The sequence below is a fragment of the Phoca vitulina genome, unplaced genomic scaffold (genome assembly GCF_004348235.1).
Source record: "Phoca vitulina isolate PV1807 unplaced genomic scaffold, GSC_HSeal_1.0 scaffold6, whole genome shotgun sequence".
In the NCBI taxonomy this organism is placed as follows: domain Eukaryota; kingdom Metazoa; phylum Chordata; class Mammalia; order Carnivora; family Phocidae; genus Phoca; species Phoca vitulina.
Genome location: NW_022589709.1, coordinates 55,443,643 through 55,471,355, shown reverse-complemented (window position 1 = coordinate 55,471,355; position 27,713 = coordinate 55,443,643). Strand labels below are relative to the sequence as shown.

Sequence of the window (27,713 nt, the reverse complement as noted above, 5' to 3'; positions counted from 1 at the left end):
GCCCCCGCCAAGGGTCCCGGGCCCGCAGGTTGGGAGATTAATCTGTTCTCTGGGGTCATTCGGCCACAGGAGTACAGTCGAGTCTACACAGCAGGTCCTGCGTCTGTGGATTTTACCCACTGTGTACCCAACACTGGGGCCTGGCCAGCCTCCATTTTTTGGTAACGACAAAAACAATAAATGCTACTGTATCTCATTTTTCAACAAAGAACGTTAACTTTTATTCATCCCTTGCAGAAGCGGGAAGAGAAGGAAGGGGACAAAACAGATTGAGGTTATAACTGCAGAAGTCAGTTTGGCTCTTTACATATTTTCTTTCATTATTCCTGCACCAAGCCTGTAACGTAGGCTTCATTGTTCTCATTTTACGAAGAGGAGATTGAGACTCTGAGACCAGGAGCGACTGACCTAACAGGTAGGGACTTGTAGAAATGAGATCAAATTTAAGACAGACTCGTAAGTGTCTTCATTTCCCGTTTGATCCCAGTGCCTCTGTCATGGTCGACAGTAGTTTAGGAGTTTTAGGTTAATGGCTCTGTGCTTGGGTTGTGTGATGTGAAGGGAATGGCAGGGAATGCAGTTTTATCACACATTCATAATAGCCCAGGATAACCTTGGAACCTGGGTAAAAGCCGTCGTGCGTTTGCCATTGCTAGAAACAGACGTGGAAAGATGCCTTTTGGTTAATTTGGTTAATACTTATATTCTTCATCTATCCCGTTAATTATTACAAATTGATAAATGTGTGGAGTTAGTCTGTACACCGTAAAATTGCCCTATTTTTAAAAAAAGAGTTAGAGAGAGGGAGAGAGCACAAGAGGAGGGAGAGGGAGAAGGAGAGAAGTAGACTCCCCTCTGAGCGGGAAGCCAGTTGCCGGGACTCCAACCCAGGACCTTGAGATCATGACCTGAGCCCAAACCAAGAGTCTGCTGCTTAACCCACTGAGCCTCCCAGATGCCCCCCCCCCCAATCGCCCTGTTTCTAGAAGACTTTTATTTTGGAAAATGTCAAACATATACAAAAGTATAGAAAATACTACAATGCACTCTCAAGTATATATGACCAAGCTTCAATAATGTTTATTTTAACTCCTAAGAATCACCTATTTTAGAGAAGGTAGGAGAAAGTGGTGAAGACTTAGAACTCTGGAAATGGAATGTATTGGTTGAAAGCCCAGCTCTACCAATGAGTAGATATGTGAACTTGGGCATGTTACTTCATTGCAGTAAAGCTTCCTTACCAGTAAAATGGGAAGGTAAATGTACCTCCTTAATTAACTGAATTAGTGTATGTGAAGTACTAAGTGCCCAGTATATGGTAGACCTCAATAAGTTACCTATTATTGTCATTCTTTTAACCTCAGAGAGCCTTGTGTGCTTGTCACTCTCCTTAAGCCCCACCTCTCTTCAATAGTGCTTATGTCTAATTCCACTTAAGCAACTTCTGGAGTAACGAGCAGGGGGAAAAGATTGACTTTCTGGCCTGGCTCATAAAGAAGGGAAGGAAGCAGTTTGGGATTGGAAGGTAAGTGGTAGCATTGTTGTTTCTGTGTGTGGTCTTAATTTACAGTCTAATTGAGCTTTCTCTTTGCGGCTGCAAATATACTTTGTGAGTTGTAGGGATACATATGATATTCACAAGAAATGTTGGGCGTGTCTGCCAGAGAAAACTGAAGACTTTTGAAATTACTGTGATGCCATTATGAATTTACTCCACAAACTTGGTTGTGTAACAAATATCTTAGGACTTTATATTTATTTATTTTTAAAGATTTTATTTATTTATTTATTTGAAAGAGAGAAGGGGTGGATAGAGAGCGAGCTCGCGGACGAAGGAGCAGAGGGAAAGGGACAAGTAAGACTCTAAGCTGAGCGCAGAGCCCCCACCCGGGGCTCGATCTCAGGACCTGGATATCATGACCAGAGCCAAAATCAAGAGTCAGACGCTTAACCAATTGTGCCACCCAGGTGCACCTGACTTTATATTTAATAACAAAATTAAATCTTTGTTCCCATGTTTATACTAGTGAGAAATTAAATCTTTGTCATTATTGACTGCCTTATGTACAGAATTGTGGGAATGCCCTAGATTCTTAGGTGGAACAGAACATTTGGGGAAAGGCAATGTGTCGTTGTACCAGAATATATTGTGCAAAGCCCTGTGGTCCTGGTAGCGGCTCCAAGATTCCTGAGACATCTTTAGTAGGGGTTTCTTTGTCAAATTCTTGAGCTTCTCTAGGTGTATCTGATGTCCTGGTCCCTCCCCCAGGGTATTGGAGGGAGCCCACAGAATCCACAGACCTCCAATTTCTTTCCACTCTGAGAGGAATTTCTTCTCTCTTCTGTGCTTCTATCCTTGTTATCTTACTCTCAAAAACACTTGCCTTTCTTACTCCTTCTTGATGACATAGCAAGGATTAATTAATAAAGGATTTAATTCATTTGACATTTTGTTATTAATGTAGCAAGCAGGATGTTCTTGTAAAATCTTGTCCTTCCAAGAAGGAAGTCGGGCCTCTCTGTTGCAATGAGTCAGGGAATTTATATTGCAGGTTCAAAAACTGGCCCATACTGTGTGGGGCCAGCCTCATCTATGGCCATTTTTCCTGACATTATAGAAGCCTAAAGTACTTCCTACCTAAAGTAACCCAGCCTTCCATTAATCTGTCATAGTACCATTTAATTAATTAATTAATTAATTAATTTATTTTTAAAGATTTTATTTATTTATTTGACAGAGAGAGCACAAGTAGGGGGAGTGGCAGGCTCCCAGCTGAGCAGGGAGCTGGATGCGGGGCTGGATCCTAGGATCCTGAGATCATGACCCTCAGGGAAGGCAGATGCTTAACCAACTGAGCCACCCAGGTGCCCCTGTCATAGAACCCTTTAAATTTGTTTCATATCATTTAATAAATTCTTAAATTGTTCTTTTGTTGTATTTTTTTCTCCCCAACCCAGAACACGTTGTTTATTGCTCTATTGCTATCTCCTGAAGCAGATTAGGAATACTAATTTACTATAACTATATAATTTTAACTATAATAATTTTTGAACAGGTATATTAAAAAGTGCACAAAGGTTTACAGTGATTGGTCTTCCTCCCATGATATGTTCCAGAAACCTAGCTCCCATTCTAGGAAGTAATTTACCAGTTTCTTCACACCTGAATTTGTAATTTATGTTCTACTCAATTTAGAATTTCTAAGTTCTGGGGATGTGCTGGTGAACGGGCACTACTATACAAGACCTTTTTTAAAAACTTTTTTATTATTATTTTTTTAGTAATCTCTACCCGCAATGTGGGGCTCAAACTCCCGACCCCAAGATCGAGAGTCCCACGCTTTTCTGATTGAGCCAGTCAGGTACCCCATGATTTTAAGAGTCTCCTAAAGATTTGGGCTGAGGGACTTGACTACTTCCTTCCCCTCCGTTCAGTAACTCCTAGGGATTCCTAATGAGGGGAGAGCGGTTCACCGTGCATCCCAATTTCCGGTTCACAAGTAACTCTATAGTTTGACAGTTACCATGGCTCCGGGAGATGTGCGTCTTACGTTCTTCCGCGGCGCTGGCTGATGGCGTAATCAGTTCCGGCGCCCTCCCTATGAGGGCGGGGAAGCAAGGTACTGGGGGAACTCAAGCTATTAGGGTAGCAGGGTCATGAAGAAGAGGCGGCGGCGGGAGGAAGGAGGAGGCGGCGGGGGTGAGAAACTGCGGTAGCTGTCCGCTGGCCTGGTGGCGTGGCTGTGTGGAAAGGGCGTAGTTCTTAACCCCTTCTCCGGGCAGCGGCCGGGGCTCGGGGCTGAGAGCGGCCGTGGGGCCGCCTCCCCGGGCCCCCTGGCTCCGCCATGTTCCGCAGGGCACGCCTTAGCGTGAAGCCGAATGTCAGGCCTGGTGTAGGCGCCCGGGGTTCTACCGCTCCCAACCCCCAACGTGGACCAGAGGCTCCGAGGCCCCAGGATCCTGCAGCGGCCTCTTCCCCGAAGCCAGCGGAGTCTACAGATGTGCCCTCGTTGGACTGCGGGGGATCCGAGCCCCAAGAAAAGGCTCCCAGGAGCAGGTCAGTGCATGCAGAGGGGAGCATTTTCATCTGCCCTGCCTCTCTGGGCCTGTCACTTGGAAGCTGACCAGATGAATTTACCATAGGAATCCTCCGTCGCCTGCATTAAGCCTTAGAGTTGAGGCCCTGTGAACCTACTCTCAACTGCAGTTTGTCGCTCTGTCCACAAGGTGTGGCAAATGGGGATTTTGTTAAGGTTTGTAGATTCTCGGGGTGGGGACCGTGTCTTCAGGAGGTGGTGGGAAGAATCCACATGTAACAGTTTTGAAGTGAAAAGTATCCACACGTGGTAATGTTCATTAGCTTAGATTTCTTTACCGTAATTTTTATTCTTCCGGAGTACTTTGAGGAGGTTAAGTAGTTTTTAAAATTTTTAAAACATTCATTTATTCTTAAAAGACCAATGTTACTTTGGTTCTGCTGATTCGAGTCAGTGGAAGGGAGATGTGGTTACTTGCTTTGATTTGATGGCATGCCCCTTTATAGTGATGTTTTCTGAAGGGAAAAGCATGTGCCAGTACCACATTTGGATTCAGGACTTCTTTCTTAATTTAACAGTTTATTAGACTTGGCCAGGCAGAACTTAATTACTGTAAAATGGAGATAATATTACACGCTTTGGAGAGTTATTGTGGAGTTTAGAAAAAACTGACATAAACTATCTTGCATAGGACATGACAATAGTTGCCTACAAAAAGTTATTTATCATTAAAATAAATGCGATGGGGGCGTCTGGGTGGCTCAGTTGGTTAGGCGACTGCCTTCGGCTCAGGTCATGATCCTGGAGTCCCTGGATCGAGTCTCGCATCGGGCTCCCTGCTCGGCGGGGAGTCTGCTTCTCCCTCTGACCCTCCCCCCTCTCATGTGCTCTCTCTCATTCTCTCTCTCTCAAATAAGTAAATAAAATCTTAAAAAAAAATAAAATAAATGCGATGGTAGTAATTAACAAAGTAATTAAGTTAAGACAAGTTGGGCTACTAATAACCTCTGTTTCTGTAATATGAATGTGAGGAAAGCAGTTAAACCCGACCCTATTAAATGACAATGAGATGGTATAAATTCTCTGTATGCTCTGACAGGAAGGTGAAAATTTTATCCCTTTCTTTTTGGCCAAACTTTGTTGGCCTATACTGGTGCTGGGTATAGGGTGTTATTTTGCCAGCCCATTAGTGATGCTTAGTAATCTCCAAGTTTCTTATATGAATACTTTTTCAAAATTTCTCCTAAAAAAAGAAATACAAATATCAGTCACTATTAATAAAGTTTGCCCAGATCCTGTTAACTACATATAAGTGCGTGCTGTTTGATAATTTAATAAATTACTCAGGTTCTGTAGTCTTTTTTTTTTTTTTTTTTTTTTTTAAAGATTTTTTATTTATTTATTTGAGAGAGAGAGAATGAGAGAGAGCAAGCACATGAGAGGGGGGAGGGCCAGAGGGAGAAGCAGACTCCCTGCCGAGCAGGGAGCCCGATGCGGGACTCGATCCAGGGACTCCAGGATCATGACCTGAGCCGAAGGCAGTCGCTTAACCAACTGAGCCACCCAGGCGCCCCAGGTTCTGTAGTCTTGAGACATTTGAGGTTGAGGATATTTGGTTTCTTAGAGTTGGCATTTAGGGAGTATATTTGTTTTTTTTACTTTCTGTTTTTCTTCTTTGTGGGCTTTTGCAGTTGTAAAACATAGGATGTATGTTTTGTCCTTATGGTTTCAACATAATTGGGTGAAATGCACATGGTGCATATATCATGTTATAAAGGCTGAGATAAGAATTTAAATTGGAGATTTCTTTGGGTGCCTGGTTGACTTAGTCCGAAGAGCACGCGAGTCTTGATCTTGGGGTTGTTTGGGCCCTACACTGAGTGCAGAGATTACTAAAAAAAATAAATAAACTTCAAAAAAAAATGGAGATTTCTTGGAAAGGTTATTCTATAGGTCTAGGCGTTTTCCACTTTTTTAAAAAAAATTTTATTATTTTTTTTAGATTTTATTTTTTATTTGTCAGAGAGAGAGCATGCACAAGTAGGGGGAGCAGCAAGCAGAGGGAGAAGCAGGCTCCCTGCTGAGCAGGGAGCCTGATGCAGGACTCCATCCCAGGACCCTGGGATCATGACCTGAGCCCAAGGCAGACGCTTAACCGACTTAGCTACCCAGGTGCCCTGAGTCCTTTTAATTCTTATACCCTCTGTCTTCTTGACTTAATTTGCTTTCAGGCCATTCCTGAAATATGTGTATCCAATCTGAGCTATACCTAATATGTGATTTGGAGTGACTGAGTACTTTTTTTGGGTGAGGAGTTTGGTAGCTGTGTAACTAGTTACCAACAAAAGATAAATGATTTCTGCCTCAGACAATATTTGGTTTGATTAATGTAGCTAAATGTATATTCTCAAATACTGCAGTAGAGATATTTTAGAAGTTTGAGGTTTTGTATGTTTGGTTTGACTGATCTCAGGTTGATAGAGTAAAGTTTCAGTAATTTAGATCAGTTCAGTGGGATGTCAGTATAGATTATAAAGAAAAACAATTGGCAGTAGTTCAAAATAGGGTAATTAAGCTTTAATTTCTAACTTGGCCTTTTGTTTTCTTAAAAGAGTTAGCATGAGCATGAAATAATATGTTCTATTGCCGTAAGGAAAGTTTAAAAAAAACCAGCCTTTTTTTAGAACTTATATATCTGTTAAAAACATTTACTAAATAAAATTTTTATTTATCTCTGTCGTGATTGATGTATATTTCAAGTCATTGATATTTTTAATAATGAGATTCTACTGTTCTAGATTTTCACCAGGTTAGTTTTTTGAAACTAGAATATGAAAGATCCATGGTGCCCCCTTTTTTTTCTTTTTTTAAAATTTCAACAGTGATGAAAAGACTGACAGTGAGAATTATGTTGAAGAATCCAGTAAATCTTCCTCTACTGTTTCACAGAGAAGAAAGAGAATATCAAGTACTCCTACTCTGGTTAAGCCTGGTGTCAATGTTCCTTCAGAATCTCATCCCTTATCTACAGTTAATCAAGAAGTTCCACAACCAAACCCTGTTTCAACAAAAGAGAAACAGCCATGTTCAGACAGATACCGATTATATAAAGCCCAGAAACTAAGAGAAATGTTAAAAGAAGAATTAAGAAAAGAGAAGGTAAGGGAGACAAAAATCACATTTTGACTGGTCTCTGCTAGAATTCTGTTTTTATGTTAATAAGGCATCATTAGGAGTAAAAATATCTATAGCATTTAATGGAGCATAATCAATATCCTTTTTGTTTTTGTTTTTATTATTACCACATAGTGTATTATTTGTTTCAGGGGTACAGGTAGGTCTGTAATTGATCAGTCAGTATCCTTTTTGTTAAGTGATTAATAAGCCCAATGGACTTAATAAGCTTTTTTTTCCACTATGTTAATTTTTATATATTCCTCTATATCTTTCATTGTTTTTGGTGAAGGCCACAAGTAGAAGTTCTGTACATATACATACATAGAAATATATACAAAGCATATTTATAAAATAAGCCTTCAATCTGATTTTTCATGATGTCCAAGTGACATGAGTTATATTTATTTGAATTAAGACAAGTATACTTGAGCAAAATGAATTGATAGTATTTTCTAAGTTGACAATATGGAAATTATAAATGGGAAAAATATGCTCGTATGTGTATAGTAGAGTCCATCTTTTTTTTTTTTTGTCCATCTTCTTTTTAATCTTGAAGATTGATTATTTTTCCAAGAGGGCACTGTACCAATAGTGAAGCATGTAAATCTGCAGTTAGATACTTAAGATTTGAACCTCGGGAGTAATCCCTTACTATGTGAACTTGCACAATTTAATTAATTTTTCTGTGTCCTCATCTGCAAAATAAGACTGATGATAGTATGTATCTCATTGGAGGGTTGTAAAGATTGGATGAGTTTATACATGTAAAACACATTTAGACTAGTGTCTGGCAAATACATGTCAGCTCTTATTTTTAATTACAGAATGCCCTTTTTAATTAAGAGGCAGGCACTTAGCATGGTGCTTTATATTTGTTATTTAATTCTATCACATTTGTGAAGTAGATATCACTATTTTACACAGACAGAAATAGGCTCATAGAGGTTACTTGCTTTGTGTCAAACATTAGTGGGATTTGAATCTATATCCTCTAAAATTGAAGTCTTTCAGAATGTTCTATGTTTATTGAATCTGCTTAGGTAAATTTATTCTGCGGAATTAAAAAATTAAACATTTGCTTCAAGAATTTTATAAAATTCACAAATCCAGATCACTACAGGGTAAACAAAAGCTGTATGTTTATAAATTCTTAGTAAACTCTTTTCGTTAGAAGACATTTGTAAGATTTATACATTGAGCTTTTGTCCAGTCCTAGACACTTTAGTTTTTAAGGTTCCTTGTTGTGCTACAACTTTTTAATATTCACTTTAGAAAATTTTCCCTTAAATTAGGAATAATTGTGGTAGGAATAATATTAAATCACTTGGAATGAATGCAACAGTGAGCTGTACCTTGGAGTATAGTACATGTGAAATTCTTCTGTATTTGTAAAATAAAAGTGGATTTTTGTGTTTGTGTGTCTAGAAGCAATGGAAAAACAAATATGCCATAAATGAAAGTCAGAAGCCACCAGATCGTTCAAAAATGACTATGAGAGATTTCATATATTACCTGCCAGATAACAATCCAATGACGTAAGTAAACTTTACTTTTTTCCTTTCTTTGAGTATGTAGTGATTTAAGTATCACTTTTAGAGTAGAGGTTCAGTGTTTTCCAAAAGCATGTTGACTAAATTTATAGCACATACGATGTTCTTTTAGAGAGAATTTTTTAACAAAATTTAGTGGTATTTCATGTAACTGCTTTTTTGGGATGGTATCCTTTACCTCTGAAATTAAAAAATAAGTTTCTTTTCTTATATTACTAAGTTGTTGTAAAACCAGCTAAACAGTTTTTCTCTAATCAGTATTACAGATTCTCTTTCATGTACACTATAACCTGATTCTAAAGGAATGGTCCAATTTTTATGCCCTACCTCCTAATTAAATATAGTGGCATTTGATTAACAAATCCTCCAAGAACAAAGCTTCTTTAATCAAAGTTAGCTTGGAGAAGCAGACAGTTTATAATAAATTTCAGTGTTATGTTCTTCATGGTTTAGCAGGTGGATGTAGGAATAGTGGCATGTTTTCAGTATAGCCTTTTTCATGTTGGCCTATTGAAGGAAGGGCCAAAAACCTAGGTTTTGCGTTATTTGACATAGAGAAAAGCCACGTGTAGGTTGCTTTAGGCCTCAGGACTGAGAGTCTCCCTTCACTAAGGAATTAGAGAGTAAAAACATTCTGTACTTACGGCGTAGCAAATTATTTATACTTGATGACAAAATTTTTGACTGAGAAATTGACTCTTGGACCACACACTGTCATTAATAATGATGTTATGGTGTATCATTTAAAAAAAAAGCAAGTTAAAATAATTTCTTTCTTGCTGATGGATAGAAGAGACATGTGTAAATTACTTAAAAGTATTTTTTTATATTAAATATTAAATCTTTTTACATATTTAAAAACAAATGTTATTTATTTGTTAGTTCTTCACTGGAGCAAGAAAAGAAAACTGAAAAATCATTGATGCCAGTCCAGACAAGAGAGTAAGCATTTATCTTACTGTTTTCTTTAAATAAATTCTTTGGTGGGTAGAGTTTTTAAAAAATGAAATCAAATAATGTTTTTTGTTACAGTCAAGTTACATGTGATAGGAATGTTTAAATAGAATAACAAGAATAAAAGTTAATGCCTGATTTAAATCAAAATGAAAGGTTTACACTGTTTGTGTATTATATATGGAAATGGCCAGTGGTATGATTTCGGTTAAAGCTTTTAGAATTAAAAAGGATTTTGTTTTGTTTTAGAATAATAATATAATACAATGGTATAAAAACCACAGGGAACAAAAGTATACTGAGAAAAGTGTTCCAAATCTGTTTTTCTGTCATCTTGTTCCTCTGTGGAGGCAACAAATGTTACTGATTTTTTAACGTATCATTCTAGTTCCATTCTGTGTCTCTCTAAACAAGCATGTATATATTTTTCTTTTTCCTTTCCTTTCCTTTCTTTTTATAGTTTTGATGCCACTAGAGAGTCTGTTTTTTGTACAAGTTTCTTGTTGCCTTCTACACTGCACTGTAATGGTCACTTACTAGTAGGAAATGTCTCCAAGAGGCTTCCTGGGAAGTTATTGTAGTTTTGTAATTCAAAATGGAGGGATTATGGAAAATTGCCAGAAACATTGGGATTTTCTGGTTGTTACTTCAAAGGTTATTAAGTAATGATTGCTATTCTGCTTAGAATTTATATTGTTTTAAAGCAGAATTCTCAGACTTTAGTAATAGGTTGTATTTTTACAGATTTATGGGTTATGTTTGCTTCTGTAAAACCTTAAGGAGACCATATAGTTGAATGGAAGGTATGTGGGATTCAGAGTTACTATCTGGAAAACTGTATTTAGCTTCTTGGTCTGCCTTTACTGTTGTGTAATCTAGAGCAAAGATTATTTATCTACTGCAGACCACAAATGGGTTTGAAAATAGTAACGCTTGGCGCACCTGGTGGCTTAGTTGGTTAAGCATCTGCCTTTAGCTCAGGTCATGGTCCCGGGGTCCTGGGATCAAGCCCCGCATTGGGCTCCCTGCTCAGTGGGGAGCCTGCTTCTCCCTCTCCCTCCCCTCCTTTCGTGCTCTCTCTCTCTCTCTCTCAAATAAATAAATTTTAAAAATCTTAAGAGAAAAGGGAAAATACTAATGCCCAAGGATTGTTATGAAGGGTTAATAAAATGGTCTGGAAACTAATGCTTTATAACTATAAGGGTTTTTTTGTTGTTGTTAATTACCCATTATCTATTTGGTTTATCTGATACTGTTGAGACAGAAAAGATGAGTATCAATTTCGTTTATCTGATACTCTGTTGAGACAGAAAAGATGAGAATTTGTTCCTCTATTTTCAAAAGTGAGTGAAAGCTTTTTACTAAGTGGTACCGGATAAAATCAGAGAAATTCTTACAGCCCTGTCCTTAACATGTAATATTTTCAATTAGGTTATAGGGAAAGTTGTAAATAAATAGAAGGTAGGATTTGAAGTAACTTACTTCACAAGTTCGTAGTATTCAGAAAATACTTCTTTTCAAGGATATATGAATTAACCTATCTTTACATTTGGTAGGCAAGAAGGTAAGAGTACTCCTGATACGGCAGATAATGAAGAACAAGAAGAAGAGGTAGATGACGGGCCATTGCTGGTTCCTCGAGTAAAAGTGGCAGAAGATGGTTCCATTATTTTGGATGAAGAAAGGTAAGTTAAAAAAAAAGACTGTGGTTTTCAAACCTCAGAACAAATGTGCTTTGTTTAATGAGAGAGAGTTTCTGCATCAGTCATTGTCACTTAGACACTGATATTTGTGTTTTTCTAATGGGTATTGTAAATGGAAAAGTGAGTTAGATTAATTTATAATTTTTAGGAATTTTTATGCTATGTTTTGTATGAAAAGATGATACTTCTGATCTATCATCCATTAACCTACCACCATTGTTTACTGACTTTACTGGTAATTGGGATGAGCTACTGAACTAATCATATGCTGGCCTCTACTGATGATGGATTTCAAAAATTGATTCAGTCTTGAAGTCAAAATTCAGGTTTTCATATTATTAACTAATACCATGTTTTGTTTGGTAATAAGTAATGAAAATGCAATGAATCATAGGTTTAATATTCTGTGATTTCTGTTATGACAAGGTTTAATTCACCTTGTAGTTTAATTTCTCGGTTATAACATTAAATTTTTCAAATTTGGCATTGTGGAATTTGTTGTTTGTCCAAAGTATGTTTTTTTAAAAAGAAGATAAATTCATAGGTAGTAAGTAAAAAAAAGGGGGGGATAGAAAGTCTTCTGACAGTTTAGTTAGTTAAAAAATCTTTTTATAGCATATAAAATTCTATGATAATTAAACATTAATGCAATACTATTAGTAATTGTTTTTGTGTGTTTTATATTGTGATGATGATTTTACTGGTCATTAAATAGTTAAAGGTATTGAACTGCTTTGTGTATAGGAACATAGAACATAAATATCAAATGCTTATATTTCTCGATATTTTCTGCTGGGTCTAGCATGATAAGAAAATATATATTAAATATAGGAGACATTCACAAGTTAATAAAACAAATAATTTTTTGATGGCCCAAAGATAATGTGTAAATTTTATATTGCTGTTAAAGATTTTGGAAAAATGTTCGCATTTATTTTTATTCGTTGGCAATCACATTTTAAATGAAAATTAGCAGATTCTTAGAAAATATGCATACCTCATGTTATACTTTTGATATGATTCTGCCATGATAAATTTCAAAATATAACTATTCAGATATCATTTATTATTTTTCTCTGTTTTTAGTGCAGATCTATTTAAAAATGTGTCTTTTTCAGTTTAACTGTAGAAGTTTTAAGGACAAAAGGCCCCTGTGTGGTTGAGGAAAATGACCCCATATTTGAGCGTGGTTCTACAACTACATATTCCAGCTTTAGGAAGAACTATTATTCTAAACCATGGTCAAATAAAGGTAACTAATTTTCATTTTATTTATTATTTTTAAATTTTTTTTTTTTAAGTATTTATTTATTTGACAGAGAGGGAGAGTTAGCGAGAGCAGGAACACAAGCAGGGGGAGTGGGAGAGGGAGAAGCAGGCTCCCCACCGAGCAAGGAGCCCGATGCGGGACTCGATCCCAGGACCCTGGGATCATGACCTGAACCGAAGGCAGATGCTTAATGACTGAGCCACCAGGTGCCCCACTAATTTTCATTTAAATTGTGTAGGTTATTTATTTGAAATAAAGTGAATAATTTTCTGTAAGTAAATAAAACACAAACCATGTTATTTTCTCTTTAGCTAATTTTATTGGCACCTTCCAGTGGGGTCCCTCTCCCGATACCATAGAACTATATCTCTGGCTTTATCTTAGTAATGTTTTTAGGAATATTCCTCTCTGTCAAATCCCTGTATAAAAAAGAAAATTTTTGTGGAAAATTATTAATATTTTTAATACTCATAATAATGTTATACCTTCATTGTATAATGAGGTTTGTAAAGGTAAAAATTAGGCTGTTAAAAAAGCATGTAATACCTACTGAATGGTATTGCTTATTCTTAATAAAAATAATGCAAGTTGTTTTGGGAAAAAAAATTAAACACAACAGAATAATACAGGGCAATAAGAAAGATTCTATACTTCCCTCCTTTGACTTCTGCAATCCTATTCTGTTGAGGTTACTTCTATTAGTAGTTTCTTATGTGTTTTTCTAGCCACTTTCTTTCACATACTAATTAGCACATCTCAGTTGCTTCCATTAAAGCAGTAATATACTGGCTGTGACTGACAGTTTGGTCACTTTGAGACCAGAAAGGCAGAATGTTATTGTAGTCGTCTTTTTTTTTTTTTTATATTCCAGCTGCTTTGGTATGAACATAAAAATTTCTTTTATCATGTTCCTGTATAAAAGTTTAGAGATGTTTGAGATTCATGAAGTTATTTGCAATAAAATTGACTAAAGATTTCCTAAATACTATTAAGTACTCTCAAATTTATTTTTAACTCAAAATATATACTTAATCTAAGATTTTTTCCTCTGACATACTGAGATTAATTTTCATTCTTTCTAAATCTTTTATTTTTACAGAAACAGATATGTTTTTTTTAGCCATCAGCATGGTAGGAACTGACTTTTCTATGATCGGACAGCTTTTTCCTCACAGAGCAAGGATAGAAATTAAGGTAAAGTAAACCCATTACATTCATTGATTGGAAAAGGTCCAAAAATTACAAATACTATTTTTTTTAACTTTTATTTAAATCTCAGTCCATCCTTTTTCACTACAATGTTTTGGGTAGATCTTTCCCCTTGTATAGCTCAGAAAGTAATGAAATATTGATTGTAATATGAGTAGAGTCTCCTTAGTTTTAACATATTATTTATATGTTGCCCACTTCTAAAATGGATTTGAGGGAGTACCAATAAAACCAAAGAAATTAAGATAAAAGAAGAGCTAAGTAATGAGGAGAGAAGATAAATGTACCAGAATATTTGGGTTAAGGGTAGCTTCTGAACACAATGTGTTTCTGAATTTCCTTGGAAGGCATGGAGAGAAGCAAGGTAAGTTAAATAATTCTCTTTATCTGAACTCACCATTGTTTTCCTCGGCTATCTTAACTTTTTAGACAGTGAGGGACACTATTAACAACAGTGGTGTAAATTAGTGCTTTAATATGCTTGAAAGAATGAGCATTCTCTGTTTTATTGTTCTTTTTGTGAGAAACTTAATTACAAGTTTCCTGGGATCAAGTGCATTTGAGTGCACACTATGTTGCTGTAATGCATTTCCAATTTATGATGAGATCTTATTCAACCATGGGTTTTTTTCTTCATTAATTAAAAGAATATTAGGATAGATTTTTTTTTTTCTTGAACTAGACCAGGCATGGATCCTTCGCCTGTGGACCATGTACAGTGTAATGGTCGTTATATTTCTGCAAAAGATGAAGAATTGTTTATATTATTTATGTTCCTTTTCTAATGTTGATCTTTGTAAAGAAAACAAAATGTTAAAGCTAGAAATTTTTTTTTTAGGATTTTATTTATTTGAGAAAGAGAGAGAATGTGAGAGAGAGAAAGAGCATGACGGGGGGAAGGTCAGAGGGAGAAGCAGACTCCCTGCCGAGCAGGGAGCCTGATGTGAGACTCGATCCCAGGACTCCAGCCAGGATCATGACCCGAACCGAAGGCAGTCGCTTAACCAACTGACCCACCCAGGCGCCCTAACACTAGAAATTGATTGTCTAGGGGAGCTTTCTGATCTGAGTAATTAATGATAAGTTTGTCACTAGACTATTTCTCTCAAAAATTATTTAGACTCCTCCCCTAAGTTTAATATAGTTCCAACAGGTCTTTGGGCAAAGTATAGAAAAGTGAAAATGGACTAGTCAGTTATATTGATTTTCAAGTGTTGAACCAAACTTGTATTATTCTTTTTGTATGTTGAATTTTACTGTATTTTCTTGAGGGTTATTTTGCATTTTTGTTCATGAGGGATATTTTGTAATTTTTTTTTAATGTCTTTGTCCAAAATGTTTTGGAACTAGGATTATGCTGGTCATAGAAAATGAGTTGGAGGGGCGCCTGGGTGGCTCAGTTGGTTGGGCGACTGCCTTCGGCTCAGGTCGTGATCCTGGAGTCCCTGGATCGAGTCCCGCATCGGGCTCCCTGCTCGGCGGGGAGCCTGCTTCTCCCTCTGACCCTCCCCCTTCTCATGTGCTCTCTCTCTCTCATTCTCTCTGTCTCAAATAAATAAATAAAATCTTTAAAAAAAAAAAAAAAAAAAGAAAATGAGTTGGAAAGTGTTTCCTCTTTTATGTGAACAAATTTAAGATTACTGGTATTTCTCCTTTAATGTTTGATAGAATTCAACAGTGAAACCATCTGGGCCTGTAATTTTCTTTGCAGGAAGAATTTTGATTATAAATTCAATTTCTTTAATACCTATAGGTATACTCAGATTTTCAGTTTTGTCTTGTGTCAGTTTTGGTGCTAAGCTGTTGAATTTATAGGTATGAAGTTTTCATACTGTTTACTGAAATTTTTAATGTGTGGTGGATAGTCCTCTTTCATTGATAATTGATGTTTTCCTTCTCTCTCTCTCCCTTTTTTTTTCCTTTTCTTGCTAAGGGTATTTTGACTTCCAAAAATCTTTTTAATGAACCAACTTTTAGCTATATGTTTTCAATTGTGTGTGTATTTTCATTTTTTTTAACTTTTTAACATTTCCTTTCTTCTATTTACTCTGCCTTTAATTTTCTCTTTTTCTAGCTTCTTAAGATGAAAATTTAGATTGATTATAAGCCCTTTTTCTTTTCTAGTTAGACATTTAAAGCTGTACATTTTCATCTGAGCACGGCTTTACTTGCATTTCATAAATTTTGATAGGTTGTTTTGATTATTCAGTTAAAAACACTGTCTAGTTTTCCTTGTGATTTCTTACCTTACATGTAAGTTATTTAGAAGTGTTTTGTTTAATTTCGTAATATTTGGGACATAGCTAAATATCTTACTATTTTCTAACTTAATTCCATTGTGAATGTCAAATAGCAATCTGTAAGATTTCCATCTTTCTGAAATTTAATGAGATTTATTTTAAAACCTGTTGTACTTATCTTAGTCAGTATTCCTGGTGCACTTGAAATGAGTGTGTACTCTGTAGTTGTTGGATGTGTTACCTAGTTCTATCAGTTAACTGAGAGAATTGACATCTGCAACCATGATTATAGATTTGCCTGTTTCTGTGTTTATATCTATCACTTTTTGATGTGTATTGAAGTTCGTGTATATTGAAGTTCTTTTATTGGGTGCATTCATTTTTAGTATGTTGTTGAATTGATAATATATTATTTGTCTTTCTCTGATTTATTTCACTTAGCACAATGCTTTCAGTGTCCATTCATGATGTTGCAAATGGCAGGATTTCTTTATGGCTGAATAATATTCCTATACACACATACACACACCTATGTGCCACATTTTCTTTATTCATTTGTCACTGTACAGTAGATTGTCTTGGCTGTTGTAAATAATGCTGCATTGAACATGAGGATACTATATCTTTTCGAGATAGTGATTTTATCCCTTCAGGTAAAGATCCAGAAGTAGAATTGCTGTATCATATGATAATTTTATTTTTAGTTTTTTTGAGCAACATCCACACTGTTTTCTGTAGTGGCTCCAGCAATTTATCCAGTCTGACACTCTACCTTTTTATTTAATTTTATTATAGATGGCATTTCTGACAGAGATGAGGAAGTGTTCATTGAATTCTTATTTGACCTTTGATAAAAATAAGACAAAGTGTCTATTGTACATTTCCACATAATAATTTAGTTCATTTACTTTAATGTAATAATTGATATGACTGGGTTTAAGTCTACCATCTCAATATTTTCCACTTATCCCATCTGTTTTTCACTTCTCATTTGCTGCCTCCTTTTGGGTTATTCAGATAATTTTAATATTTTTTATTTTCTCTATTGTACCACTTTACTCTTTACACTTCATACTGCACAAGTAATAAACTCTTAAAGGTATATTCTATTTACCCTTCATCTTTCGTGCTATTCTATATTTCACTTTTACATAACCCAGTTTTATGTCCAACTTATTTTGGCTTAAAGTTTTTTATCTTTAAAGGAAATTGAGCAGAAAAAAGAAGCTAGTTTTAATATGTAGCCATGTTTAATATTTAGCCACCAATTTTGATGTTTTTCATTTCTTCTTGTAGGTCTGAATGGCAGGTCAGCTGTTGAAAAATTCTCTCAATTTTGATTTATCTGAAGGTCTCTATTTCAGCTTCACTTTTGCAGGATATTTTTGCTGGATATGCAGGTGGTTTGACAGTTTATCCTTTCAGTGTTTTAATATTGTCATTCCATTGTTCATTGGCTTCCAGTATTTCTGATGAAGAGTCAGTCATATTTATGTTTTTCTTCCCTTGTATGTGATAAATTGTTTTTCTGTGGCTGTTCCCGAGATATTTTTAATTCTGGTGTTCAACAGTATGATTATGATTTGCCCAGGGATAGTGTTTTTTTCAATATTTTTTCCACTTTGTTCTTGCTCTCTGGGACTCCACTTAATGTGTGTTAGTATGCATAACATTATACTTCAGGTTACTAAAGCTCTGTTTTTCTGATTTTTTTTTTTGTATTGGTTAGTTTCCATTATTGCGTTCACAAGTTGACTGACCCTGTCTTCTGCTTTCTTCAATCTGCAGATAAGCCCATTCAGTGAATGCTTCATTTCTCATGTTATATTTTTCATTTCTGTAATTTCCACTTGGTTATTTTTCTTAGTTTCCTTTCTTCCGAGATTTCTCTATCTGTTCATTGTAGATTTGCCTTTAAATCATTGAACATATTTATAATAGGTGCTTTAACTTTCTTGTCTACTGATTTCAACATCTTTGTCATGTTGATCTATTTCTCTTGAGTCTCCTTTTATTTCCTTGTGTATCACATTTTTCTATCTTTTCTCATGTCTTACGGAGTTTTTTTAATTGAGTACTAGACATTGTGGTTGGTATGTTTGATAATGTCTAGATTATGTTTGTTTTTCTCCTTTAAAGGATGTTATTTTATTCTAAAAGGTAGCTAATGTCCTCCCAACTCTCCTTTGCCTTTCAAGGCTTGGTTTTAGGCTTTAATAAGGCAGATCTAGACTGGTCCTTATTCTAGGTTTCTCATCTGAATCATAGAAAATAATTTGAATTACTGTTTTCTATGTTCTCCAAGGACTGCCATATTAGTACTGTTCTAGATGTACAGGAGAGAAGGTAATTCATTACATATAGTGGATGCCTTAGGGCATTAGGGTTTAATTCTCCTGCTAGAACCCCAATTGAGAAAGGCTGCTCTAAGACTGTGGTCCTTACCTCTAACAGGTGGCTTTTCTGGTGTCTGGAGTAAATGTTTGGGTGTTAACTTTCCATTTGTGTGGGCTAGAATTCTATCACCTCACTGTGTTATGTGACTGCTAGTATCTTTCTTCTGCTCTCATTCCTGGAGGAGTTGTTCTCTCTTAGGCTTCATGCTTTGGGCATGTGGAACCCAGATATAGAATAAGGACCCATGGGATACTTCTACTAGGCTTGTGAGGCTCCCCTTTTAAATAGCTCTCTTTTCTCTAGAACCCCGAGATTCTCTACCTCCTTGGCTTAGTGAGAGTTCTGCTCCCTTTGGCCTTTATTTCCTTTTCATTGTTTAGGAAATGTAGCCCAGTCAGAGAGCTAGAGTGAACATTGGCACATCTTAAATGTTTCCATTCTCTCTGGAAATGTGGAGTTGTAGTTTTGCTCTTGCTATTGTCTAGTGTTTGGAAATAGTTGATTCATTTATTTTGTTCAGTGGTAAAGTTATTTTTGGTGTGGTTGGATGTGTTGAGTAAGCCTGTAACCAGTTACTTTATCAGCATTAGAGGTGACTATAATGGGATTTATTTTACAATCATGGAATTTAGTCTGGAATAGTTCCTGCCTATAAATTCAGTGAAATAACAATACATTTTTTAAAATGTTTTAAATTGTTCTCAATTATATTCTCATTTAAGTGAAATATCATGTAGTAATGTTTTAAAATTGAATAATGCCTAAAGCTGATTGGCATTTCTCTTAGGATATTTAATTTAGTGATGATAGCCTTTTGGAGGTAACTTCTGAGGAGACATTTAAAGAATAATATAATCTTTGTAGGAGAAAGATGATCATCTTTGAAAAGTTTGATGTTACTTGGTAATAAGTTTTATGAAGAAAATAAAGACTGGAAAAGAAGAATAACCTATAGATAAAAATATGTTAAAGTCCTATGAAGTTTTTAAAAAATGGGCAAGGTTAAATTAAAGAGTTTAAAGATGTGCCCTTGAATGATAAACAGTAAGGAAAGGCAAGAAAGTGAGTTCTTTTAAAGTCAGGTTAGTGGTTAGACTTTTTCAGAGGGAAGAAGGGCGCCACGAAGTGCTTCTTTGTTTTGTGCAATTTTTCTCTATTTTTTTCCAATAAAAAGTTTGATTTTTGTATTTTCAACAAAAGCTTTTAGACTACTGATTTATAGAAGGGAGAGATTGGTGATTATTTGCTCCTGCAGGATATGCATACATTTTTGACATTCTCAAACACAGGCTTATACTCTCAGACTTCATAATGACTTTTGGATGGAACCTTAAACTTTAACCATCTCCATCTTAATCTGGTGTTCAGCTGAGAATGATGTGATCTTTGGTGCTCAGAAAATCAAGAAATGTGCCTTAATATAAAGAAGGCTCTAAAGATAAACTGCCTGACTCAAAAATTTGCTTAGTTGTTTCTTTACAGTCTTTCCTCCATGTCATAACAAACATTAGAATAACAACATAAGATGTTTAACTTGATGTGAATATATTAGTTTTTAAAAAGCTAATACTGGTTAGCTTAATTGATTACGGTTTGATCTGTTACCAGGCTAATTGACTATATTTTTTTGTATTCTCTGTAAACTTAGCTTCCATTGCTGATTTATGTTGTTGATTATAAGGAGGTTCAGGGAGCTCAGTATAAATCTTCATCCCTATTTTTTTTTTTAAAGATTTTTAAAAATTTATTCATTTGAGAGAGAGAGAGACAGAGAAAGCATAAGCATGGGGAGCAGTAGAGGGAGAGAGAGAAGCAGGCTCCCCCCACTGAGCAGGGATCCTGACGTGGGACTTGATCCCAGGACCCTGGGATCATGACCTGAGCTGAAGGCAGGTGCTTAACTGACTGAGCCACCCAGGTGCCCCACCTTTTAATTTTTTTAGAGAGAGAGACAGACACACAAAAATGCACGTGTGAGCAAGGGGGAGGGGCAGAGGGAATGTGAGAGAGAGAGAGAGAGAGAGAGAGAGAGAGAGAGAATCTCAAGCAGGCTTTATGCACAGTGTGGAGTCTCAGCAGGGCTTCATCTCACGACCCTGAGATCATGACCTGAGCTGATGCCTAGCCGATGAGCCACCCAGGCACCTCTGTAATCGTCACTTTTTTTTTTTTTTTTTAAGATTTTGTTTATTTATTTGACAGAGAGAGATAGCGAGAGCAGGAATACAAGCAGGGGGAGTGGGAGAAGGAGAAGCAGGCCTCCCGCTGAGCAGGGAGCCCAATATGGGGCTCGATCCCAGGACCCTGAGATCATGACCTGAGCCGAAGGCAGATGCCCAACGACTGAGCCACCCAGGTGCCCCTACTCTTCACTTTTTTAATGGGAGAAAATTACTATAGGTTTTTTTTTCTTTTATTAACAGAATAAATTTAAACGTGAAGAGAAAACAAATGGATGGAGAATAGACAAAGCCTTTCGTAAGTATTAAGACCTCTTTTACAACATACCACTTGGAGATCTTAAAAAATGACCAATCTTTTGTGTTTAGTCCATTGTGTTTTAGATTTGTTTTGCCTCTTTATTGTCATAGGAAGAATGAGACGAGATTTTTCTCTTTAGCAGTGCAGGTCTGGGAGCTGATAACAAACAGATCTGTAGGCAAGGGATAAGCTAAAACATCAAGAAGCAAGTAAGCAGAGCTCTGAGTTCCAGAAGTTATAAAGGAACTGAAGATACCATTTTTTTTTTAAAGATTTATTTATTTATTTTAGAGAGAGATGGAGGGATCTCATGCGGGGGAGAAGCAGAGAGGGAGTGAGAGAATCTCAAGCCGACTCCCTGCTGAGCACCTGACTCGGGGCTCGATCCTAGAACTCCGAGATCATGACCTGAGCCAAAATCAGGAGTTGGACGCTCAACTGATTGAGCCACCCAGGTGCCCCCTGAAGACACCATTTCTAAATGTTTTTTATTTTGAGGGAACTGTATTCAAGAAGAAGTTGTTTCTGGAAGAACTTATACTATAGATTATTCCTTCTTGTGGTCATTCAGTTAACAATACTGAATACCTCCTGTGTGCTAGTTAATGTTCTAGGCATTGAGGATATACTGGTGAACAGGGCAGATGAGAAGCTTGTTTTTAGAGCCGTAAGTCTAATTAGTTGGGGGAAAGATAAAGTCAGTAAGCATGGTTAATTGCAGAAAGTGAGTAATTTCTAAGAAGAAGAAAAAAGAGGGAGTGAGGAGTGGATGTGTGGATTGAGTGGTCAGGAACGTTTTGTCTAAAAAGATGGTATCTGAATTTACACCTGATTTGAAGGAATGATAGATATTTTTCAGCTTTTGAGTAATAGCCTCATTGAAATTAACATTTTTTTCTTTTTGAGTCCAGAGGAAAACATCAAGCGATCTGTACAGAAAAACAAAATTGAATGCATTGTTTAAAATAGTACCTGTAGGAATGCCTGACGCCTGGCTAGCTCAGTCAGAAGAGCTTGTGACTCTTGATCTCGGGATTATGAATTAGAGCCTCATGTTGATTGTAATGATTACTAAAAAAATAAATAAATAAACTTAAAAGACAGACAAAGATTTGATACCTATTTAAAAAAAATAAAGTACCTCTAGTCTTTGGAAGATAGTTATCAATGTTTCATGATAAATAAATGTATTCAGTGTTGCTGTAGTGCTAATCTCAGAACAAAACCTCAAGTGAGGACTAATGTTGTATAGCATGTGTGTTTACGAGTAGACACTAAGGTAGATGACTGGACTCTACACCCAATGTTGTTTTGGGTCCTCAGGGACACGACTTCCAGGAATGGCTCCTGGAAGATCTGGATTGTTTTGGTCGTCAACCTTCTCCATTTCGGAGAGGTGGTCTTGAAACTGTGCATTACATTCAGTGCATTATAATCAGAAAAGAATCTATAGATCTGTAAAGTCTTTATGGGGGTGTGGAGCCATTGTTAAAACCATTATAATAGAAAACTGTTAAATTCACTGATTTGGGTGCTTTGTGGTGGAAAATTAAAAAAAAAAAAAACCTCAATTTTTTTTCTTTTATAACTTCTATTTTCTTTTTTTTACTGTTTTTTTTATTTTATTATGTTATGTTAATCACCATACATTACATATAACTTGTATTTTCAATTCCTCTGAGAATTACTTTTTTTTTAAAGTTTATTTATTTAAGCAATCTCTAGGTCCATTGTGGGGCTTGAACTCACAACCCCAAGATTAAGAGTTGCATGCTCTGTCTACTGAGCCAGCCAGGTGCCCCATCCTCTTGAGAATGATTTTAATGCTGTATTTTTCAGAATCATTGTTGTGGATGGTCAGAACAGAAAAAGGCTGGGTCCACAATAAATAGGGCCTTCAGGAATCCTAGGTTTGGGCTTTGTTTCTTGAGGCTACTTTATTTTTGTTACAGTATATACCCCTTTTCCTTTTTTTTTTTTTTAAGATTTTATTTATTTACTTGACAGAGCGAGAGAGCACAAGCAGGGGGAGTGGCAGAGGGAGAGGGAGAAGCAGGCTCCCTGCTGAGCAAGGAGCCCAGTGCGGGGCTCGATCCCAGGATGCTGGGATTGTGACCTGAGCCGAAGGCAGAGGCTTAACTGACTGAGCCACCCAGGCACCCCTGTATACCTCTTTTTCTGAGGCAATTAAACCAATCTTGGGGCTTATGTATATAGAGCATAATTTTTTCTACCTTCACTGTATTGTTAGATGTAGATGTTATGCAAAGATTTGACTCCTGTAATGGATTCATTCCTGGTTTGTTCATGGCTTTCTTTTTCTTTTTTAAAGTAGGCTCCACGTCCAACATGGGGCTTGAACTCACACCCTGAGATCAATAATCCCATGACTCAGTCTATTGACTGAGCCTGCAAGGCACCCTGTTCATGGCTCTTTCTGATGTAATGATGTTGTTGGGTATTTAGTGAGAGTGGTCCTGATCAAAATTCATTTACTTCCTTCTTTGTTGATACTTGGAAGAGTAAACAGTGAAAGGGTTGTGATAAGAGAGGATATGTGGTAGAGAGGCTTTTGAGGAATTAGTCATACTAATCAGTCTTAAAGTTGATTGATAATTTACTTACAGTGCAGTTTATAGTTTGGGTTTTGACAAAGAGTATAGCCGTGTAACCACCACCCAAAACAAGGTATGGAACATTTTCATCACTCCAGAAAGGCCCCTCGTATCCTCTTCTAGTCAGTTTCCACAGCTATCCTGATGCAGGGCCACCGCTGTTTTTATTTGAATCATCATAGGTTAATTAGTTTAGCTTATTCTAGAACTTCTTATTCATGGCATCATACAGTATGTACTCTTTTATGTCTGCCTTCTTTTAGTCAGCATTTTTGAAATTTTCCTATAATATCACTTATATCAGTACATAGTTCCTTTTTAAATTTTATTTTTTTTCTTTTTAAATTTTTTTAAACTAATGTAGCTTATTCCTTTTTATTGCTTGATTTTCCTTTGTCTGACTACTACAGTGACTAGAGTTGGTTATGCATTCTCCTGCTAATAAGCCCATTTGCTTTTTTTTTTTTAAAGATTTTATTTATTTATTTGACAAAGAGAGACATAGCGAGAGAGGGAACACAAGCAGAGGGAGTGGGAGAGGGAGAAGCAGGCCTCCCGCGGAGCGGGGAGCCTGATGCGGGACTCGATCCCAGGACGCTGGGATCATGACCTGAGCTGAAGGCAGACACTTAACCATCTGAGCCACCCAGGCTCCCCCCCCATTTGCTTTTGATATCATGATACTTGAAAATTCTTTCTTTTTTTAAAATAAAAACTTGAAGGTTCTTTTTCTTTTTTTTTTATAACAGAGGAAAAGCGCCCTTTTGACTTCGATTTTTTTGCTCATTTGCTTCAGAAAGTTCTTGCTGAAGAAGAGAAAAGAAAACAAAAATCTGTTAAAAATCAGAGTTTAAAGGAGAAGAAATCCTCTAAACCACGGAAAAATGTAAAAGGTAAAGTAAAAGAGTGTTCTATTAATAATAATAGACTTGGAATGTTGTCCCTCAAGTCTTTGAGCATTCCTATGTCGTTTAGATCATCTGGGCATCCATTGGGGAGAATTGATTTTTCTCCAGTCTTTTAGTTATCTCACCCAAAATAGTACTTCCGTGTAAATTTTATAATTGGCATGACTGGGCTATTTAACATCTTTCTTGCATCTAGGGCATAGTTGTAGCTAATAAAAGACCATTGGAATTTGGGGGTGTCATGTTTGGTTATTTATCATCATTTTCCTTTGTAAAACCTGGCACAAAGTTCTAATATTTAAAAAATGGAACTCTGATACTTCTGCTTGTGACTGAATTGTATTGTTTGCGCACAGTTTTTTTACCTTTTTTTTTTTTTTTTAACATAAAATGTATTATTTGTTTCAGGGGTACAGATCTGTGATTCATCAGTCTTAACACAGTTCACAGCGCTCCACAATAGCACATACCCTCCCCAATGTCCATCACCCAGCCACCCCATCCCTCCCACCCCCACCACTCCAGCAACCCTCAGTTTGTTTCCTGAGATTAAGAGTCTCTTATGGTTTGTCTCCCTCTCTGGTTTTGTCTTGTTTCATTTTTCCCTCCCTTCCCCTATGATCCTCTGCCTTGTTTCTCAAATTCCTCATATCAGTGAGACCATATGATACTTGTCTTTTCTCTGATTGACTTATTTTGCTTAGTATAATATCGAGCACAGTTTATTTCTGAGGGTTAATGTTGACTTGTACTGGGTAGAACCTTGTTTATATGTAGGTATTTGTATTTTTAGCAGATATTTTCTTTTTTTTTTTTTTAAAGATTTTATTTATTTATTTGACAGAGAGAGACATAGCGAGAGAGGGAACACAAGCAGGGGAATTAGGAGAGGGAGAAGCAGGCTTCCCCACGGTGCAGGGAGCCCGATGTGGGGCTCGATCCCAGGACCCTGGGATCACGACCTGAGCCGAAGGCAGACGCTTAACGACTGAGCCACCCAGGCGCCCCATAGCAGATATTTTCTTAATTATTTGAATTCTGATCTAGGAGGACAATGTTTAGCTCTATCCAGTACTTTAAAGAATCATGGAACTATAGGGAACTTTGTATGTTAGGTAGTCCACATCCCAGACCCTTTCCGTTTGTTTTAGTCACTTGGAAACAGCCCTGGAGATCTTGTTCCTTTTTCCTAAGGTCTCACAGTTTTAGTAGTGACAGAGGCAGGACTCGAGCCTAGGGCCGTAAGAGCCTGCTTTGGGGGTCTCCAAGACTACTGCTAGGTTTGATTATTGGCTCAGAGAGTCACAAGATCCAACATATAGTTGTACAAACAGCTGAGATTTGTAACAGTGAAAGGATACGGAATAAAATCAGCAGAGGGAAAGACATGTGGCTCCAAGTGGAGGGGAATTTAGGTGCAAGCTTACCAGTCCTCTCTCCTAGAGTCACACAGGTTATGCTTCATTCCTGTAGTAACAAGTCATGATGAGATACATAACAAGTTGTCTACCAGCAAAGCTTGTTAGAAACTGAATATCCAAGGTTTTTATTGGAAGCTGGTCATGTAGACACCCTCTGCCTGGCACATGTCAGAATTCAGAACTCCCAAAATGAAAATAGTTTTTCAGCATAAACCACCTTGTTTGTACAAACATTTTAGGCCACTTTTGTCAGGCTGGTGTGAATTCTCCCCAAGCCCAAGTTTCCAGACACAGCCCAAAGGCCAACCTTTTAAGCAGGACTTTGAAGGGATAGCAGTGAGGCCTGCTACATTAACTCTCTTCTGCACAGAGCAGTCCAATATTTCTTTTTCTGGACCATGATGTCTGTATCATTTTAAACATAGTATTGGTAACTACAAAATTATTTCATTCTTCAGTCATGAAGAATGTTTAGCTCTATCCCATTACTATACATGGCCCTCAGAGATTAAAATAGATGTATTAACGTGATTATTATGTAACAGATGAAAGCATAAGTAAGTCATTGTATCTTAATGTGAGAACTTTTCAGATATATTATTACAAGTCTCAGAATTTAAAAATTACTGTTTATTATTCTGATAAGAGAATCCAGTATTGTCTTCTCAGTTTTAAAATCTTGTTATGACTTTTTTTAACAAAAGTAAATGACACTGAATTTTACTATTTTTTTAAGATTAGATATTTTTAGAGAAGATGTCTTGATCGACCATGGTTGTGAAGTTAAGTTTGTTTTTGGTTGATGTCTCCATGGTGATCTCTCTTGTTTGGTTTTTTAAACTTTATTGTTTTCATCTTTTTTTTTTTTTTAGATTTTATTTATTTGAGAGAGAGAATGAGAGAGAGAGCACGAGAGGGGGGAGGTTCAGAGGGAGAAGCAGATTCCCTGCTGAGCAGGGAGCCCGATGTGGGACTCGATTCTGGGACTCCAGGATTATGACCTGAGCTGAAGGCAGTCGCTTAACCAGTTGAGCCACCCAGGCACCCCTTGTTTTCATCTTTTGATACAGTTAACTGTGAATATGCCTTCATAAAAAGGGCACTAGAAATTGTTTAAAAATATTTGTTAAAAAGATTGTACATTGAAAAACAAATGGTGCAGAAAATAAATTTGTTGAATTCTCTTTTGTACCCTGCCCTCAAATCAAATTGTCCAGATTTTCTAGGGATAACCATTAGTAAACTCCTTTATTCAAATGTATGTGTGTCTTAGAGGATATGTAATTGTTTTTGCTTAATAAAAATGACATCATACGGGCGCCTGGGTGGCTCAGTCGTTAAGCGTCTGCCTTCGGCTCAGGTCATGATCCCAGGGTCCTGGGATTGAGCCCCGCATCGGGCTCCCTGCTCCGCGGGAAGCCTGCTTCTCTCTCTCTCCTACTCCCCCTGCTTGTGTTCCCTCTCTCGCTGTGTCTCTCTCTGTCAAATAAATAAATAAAATCTTAAAAAAAAAAAAAAAAATGACATCATACTATATATGTTTTCTGCAACTTGAGTTTTTTGTGCAACAATATTTTTTGAAATCTTTCATATTACTACTTATACGCCTACCTCATTATTATTTGTTGTGTGGATTTTTATGGATTTTTATAGTGTAAGTGTACTATAACTTCTTTAGTCATTCCCAGTTGGACGTGTTAGGTTGTCTTCAAATTTTTGCCCAGATATCCTTCAGTATTTATCTTCTCCAT

General features: G+C 36.6%; 1 protein-coding gene and 1 long non-coding RNA gene across 3 annotated transcripts in view; both read left to right on the top strand.

Annotated features, from left to right (window-relative positions):
- The first annotated feature begins 1 nt into the window (after window position 1).
- Window positions 2-3,620, top strand: LOC116632346. The gene is made up of 3 exons (XR_004299400.1): window positions 2-415; window positions 1,439-1,525; window positions 3,513-3,620. It is a non-coding gene; the product is annotated as an uncharacterized LOC116632346 (long non-coding RNA).
- Window positions 3,621-3,629: 9 nt separating this feature from the next.
- BDP1 (B double prime 1, subunit of RNA polymerase III transcription initiation factor IIIB) overlaps window positions 3,630-27,713 on the top strand; it is an 89,480-nt gene continuing 65,396 nt past the window's right edge. The window contains exons 1-9 of one of the 2 annotated variants that reach the window (XM_032404251.1): window positions 3,630-4,057; window positions 6,920-7,196; window positions 8,643-8,749; window positions 9,647-9,706; window positions 11,275-11,403; window positions 12,540-12,673; window positions 13,791-13,885; window positions 20,961-21,015; window positions 24,383-24,526. In XM_032404251.1, coding sequence (XP_032260142.1) covers window positions 3,846-4,057; window positions 6,920-7,196; window positions 8,643-8,749; window positions 9,647-9,706; window positions 11,275-11,403; window positions 12,540-12,673; window positions 13,791-13,885; window positions 20,961-21,015; window positions 24,383-24,526 — 1,213 coding nt within the window. In that variant the 5' untranslated portion in view covers window positions 3,630-3,845. Of the gene's footprint in view, window positions 4,058-6,919; window positions 7,197-8,639; window positions 8,750-9,646; window positions 9,707-11,274; window positions 11,404-12,539; window positions 12,674-13,790; window positions 13,886-20,960; window positions 21,016-24,382; window positions 24,527-27,713 lie in introns of both variants that reach the window. The other variant, XM_032404250.1, reaches the window with a different exon arrangement.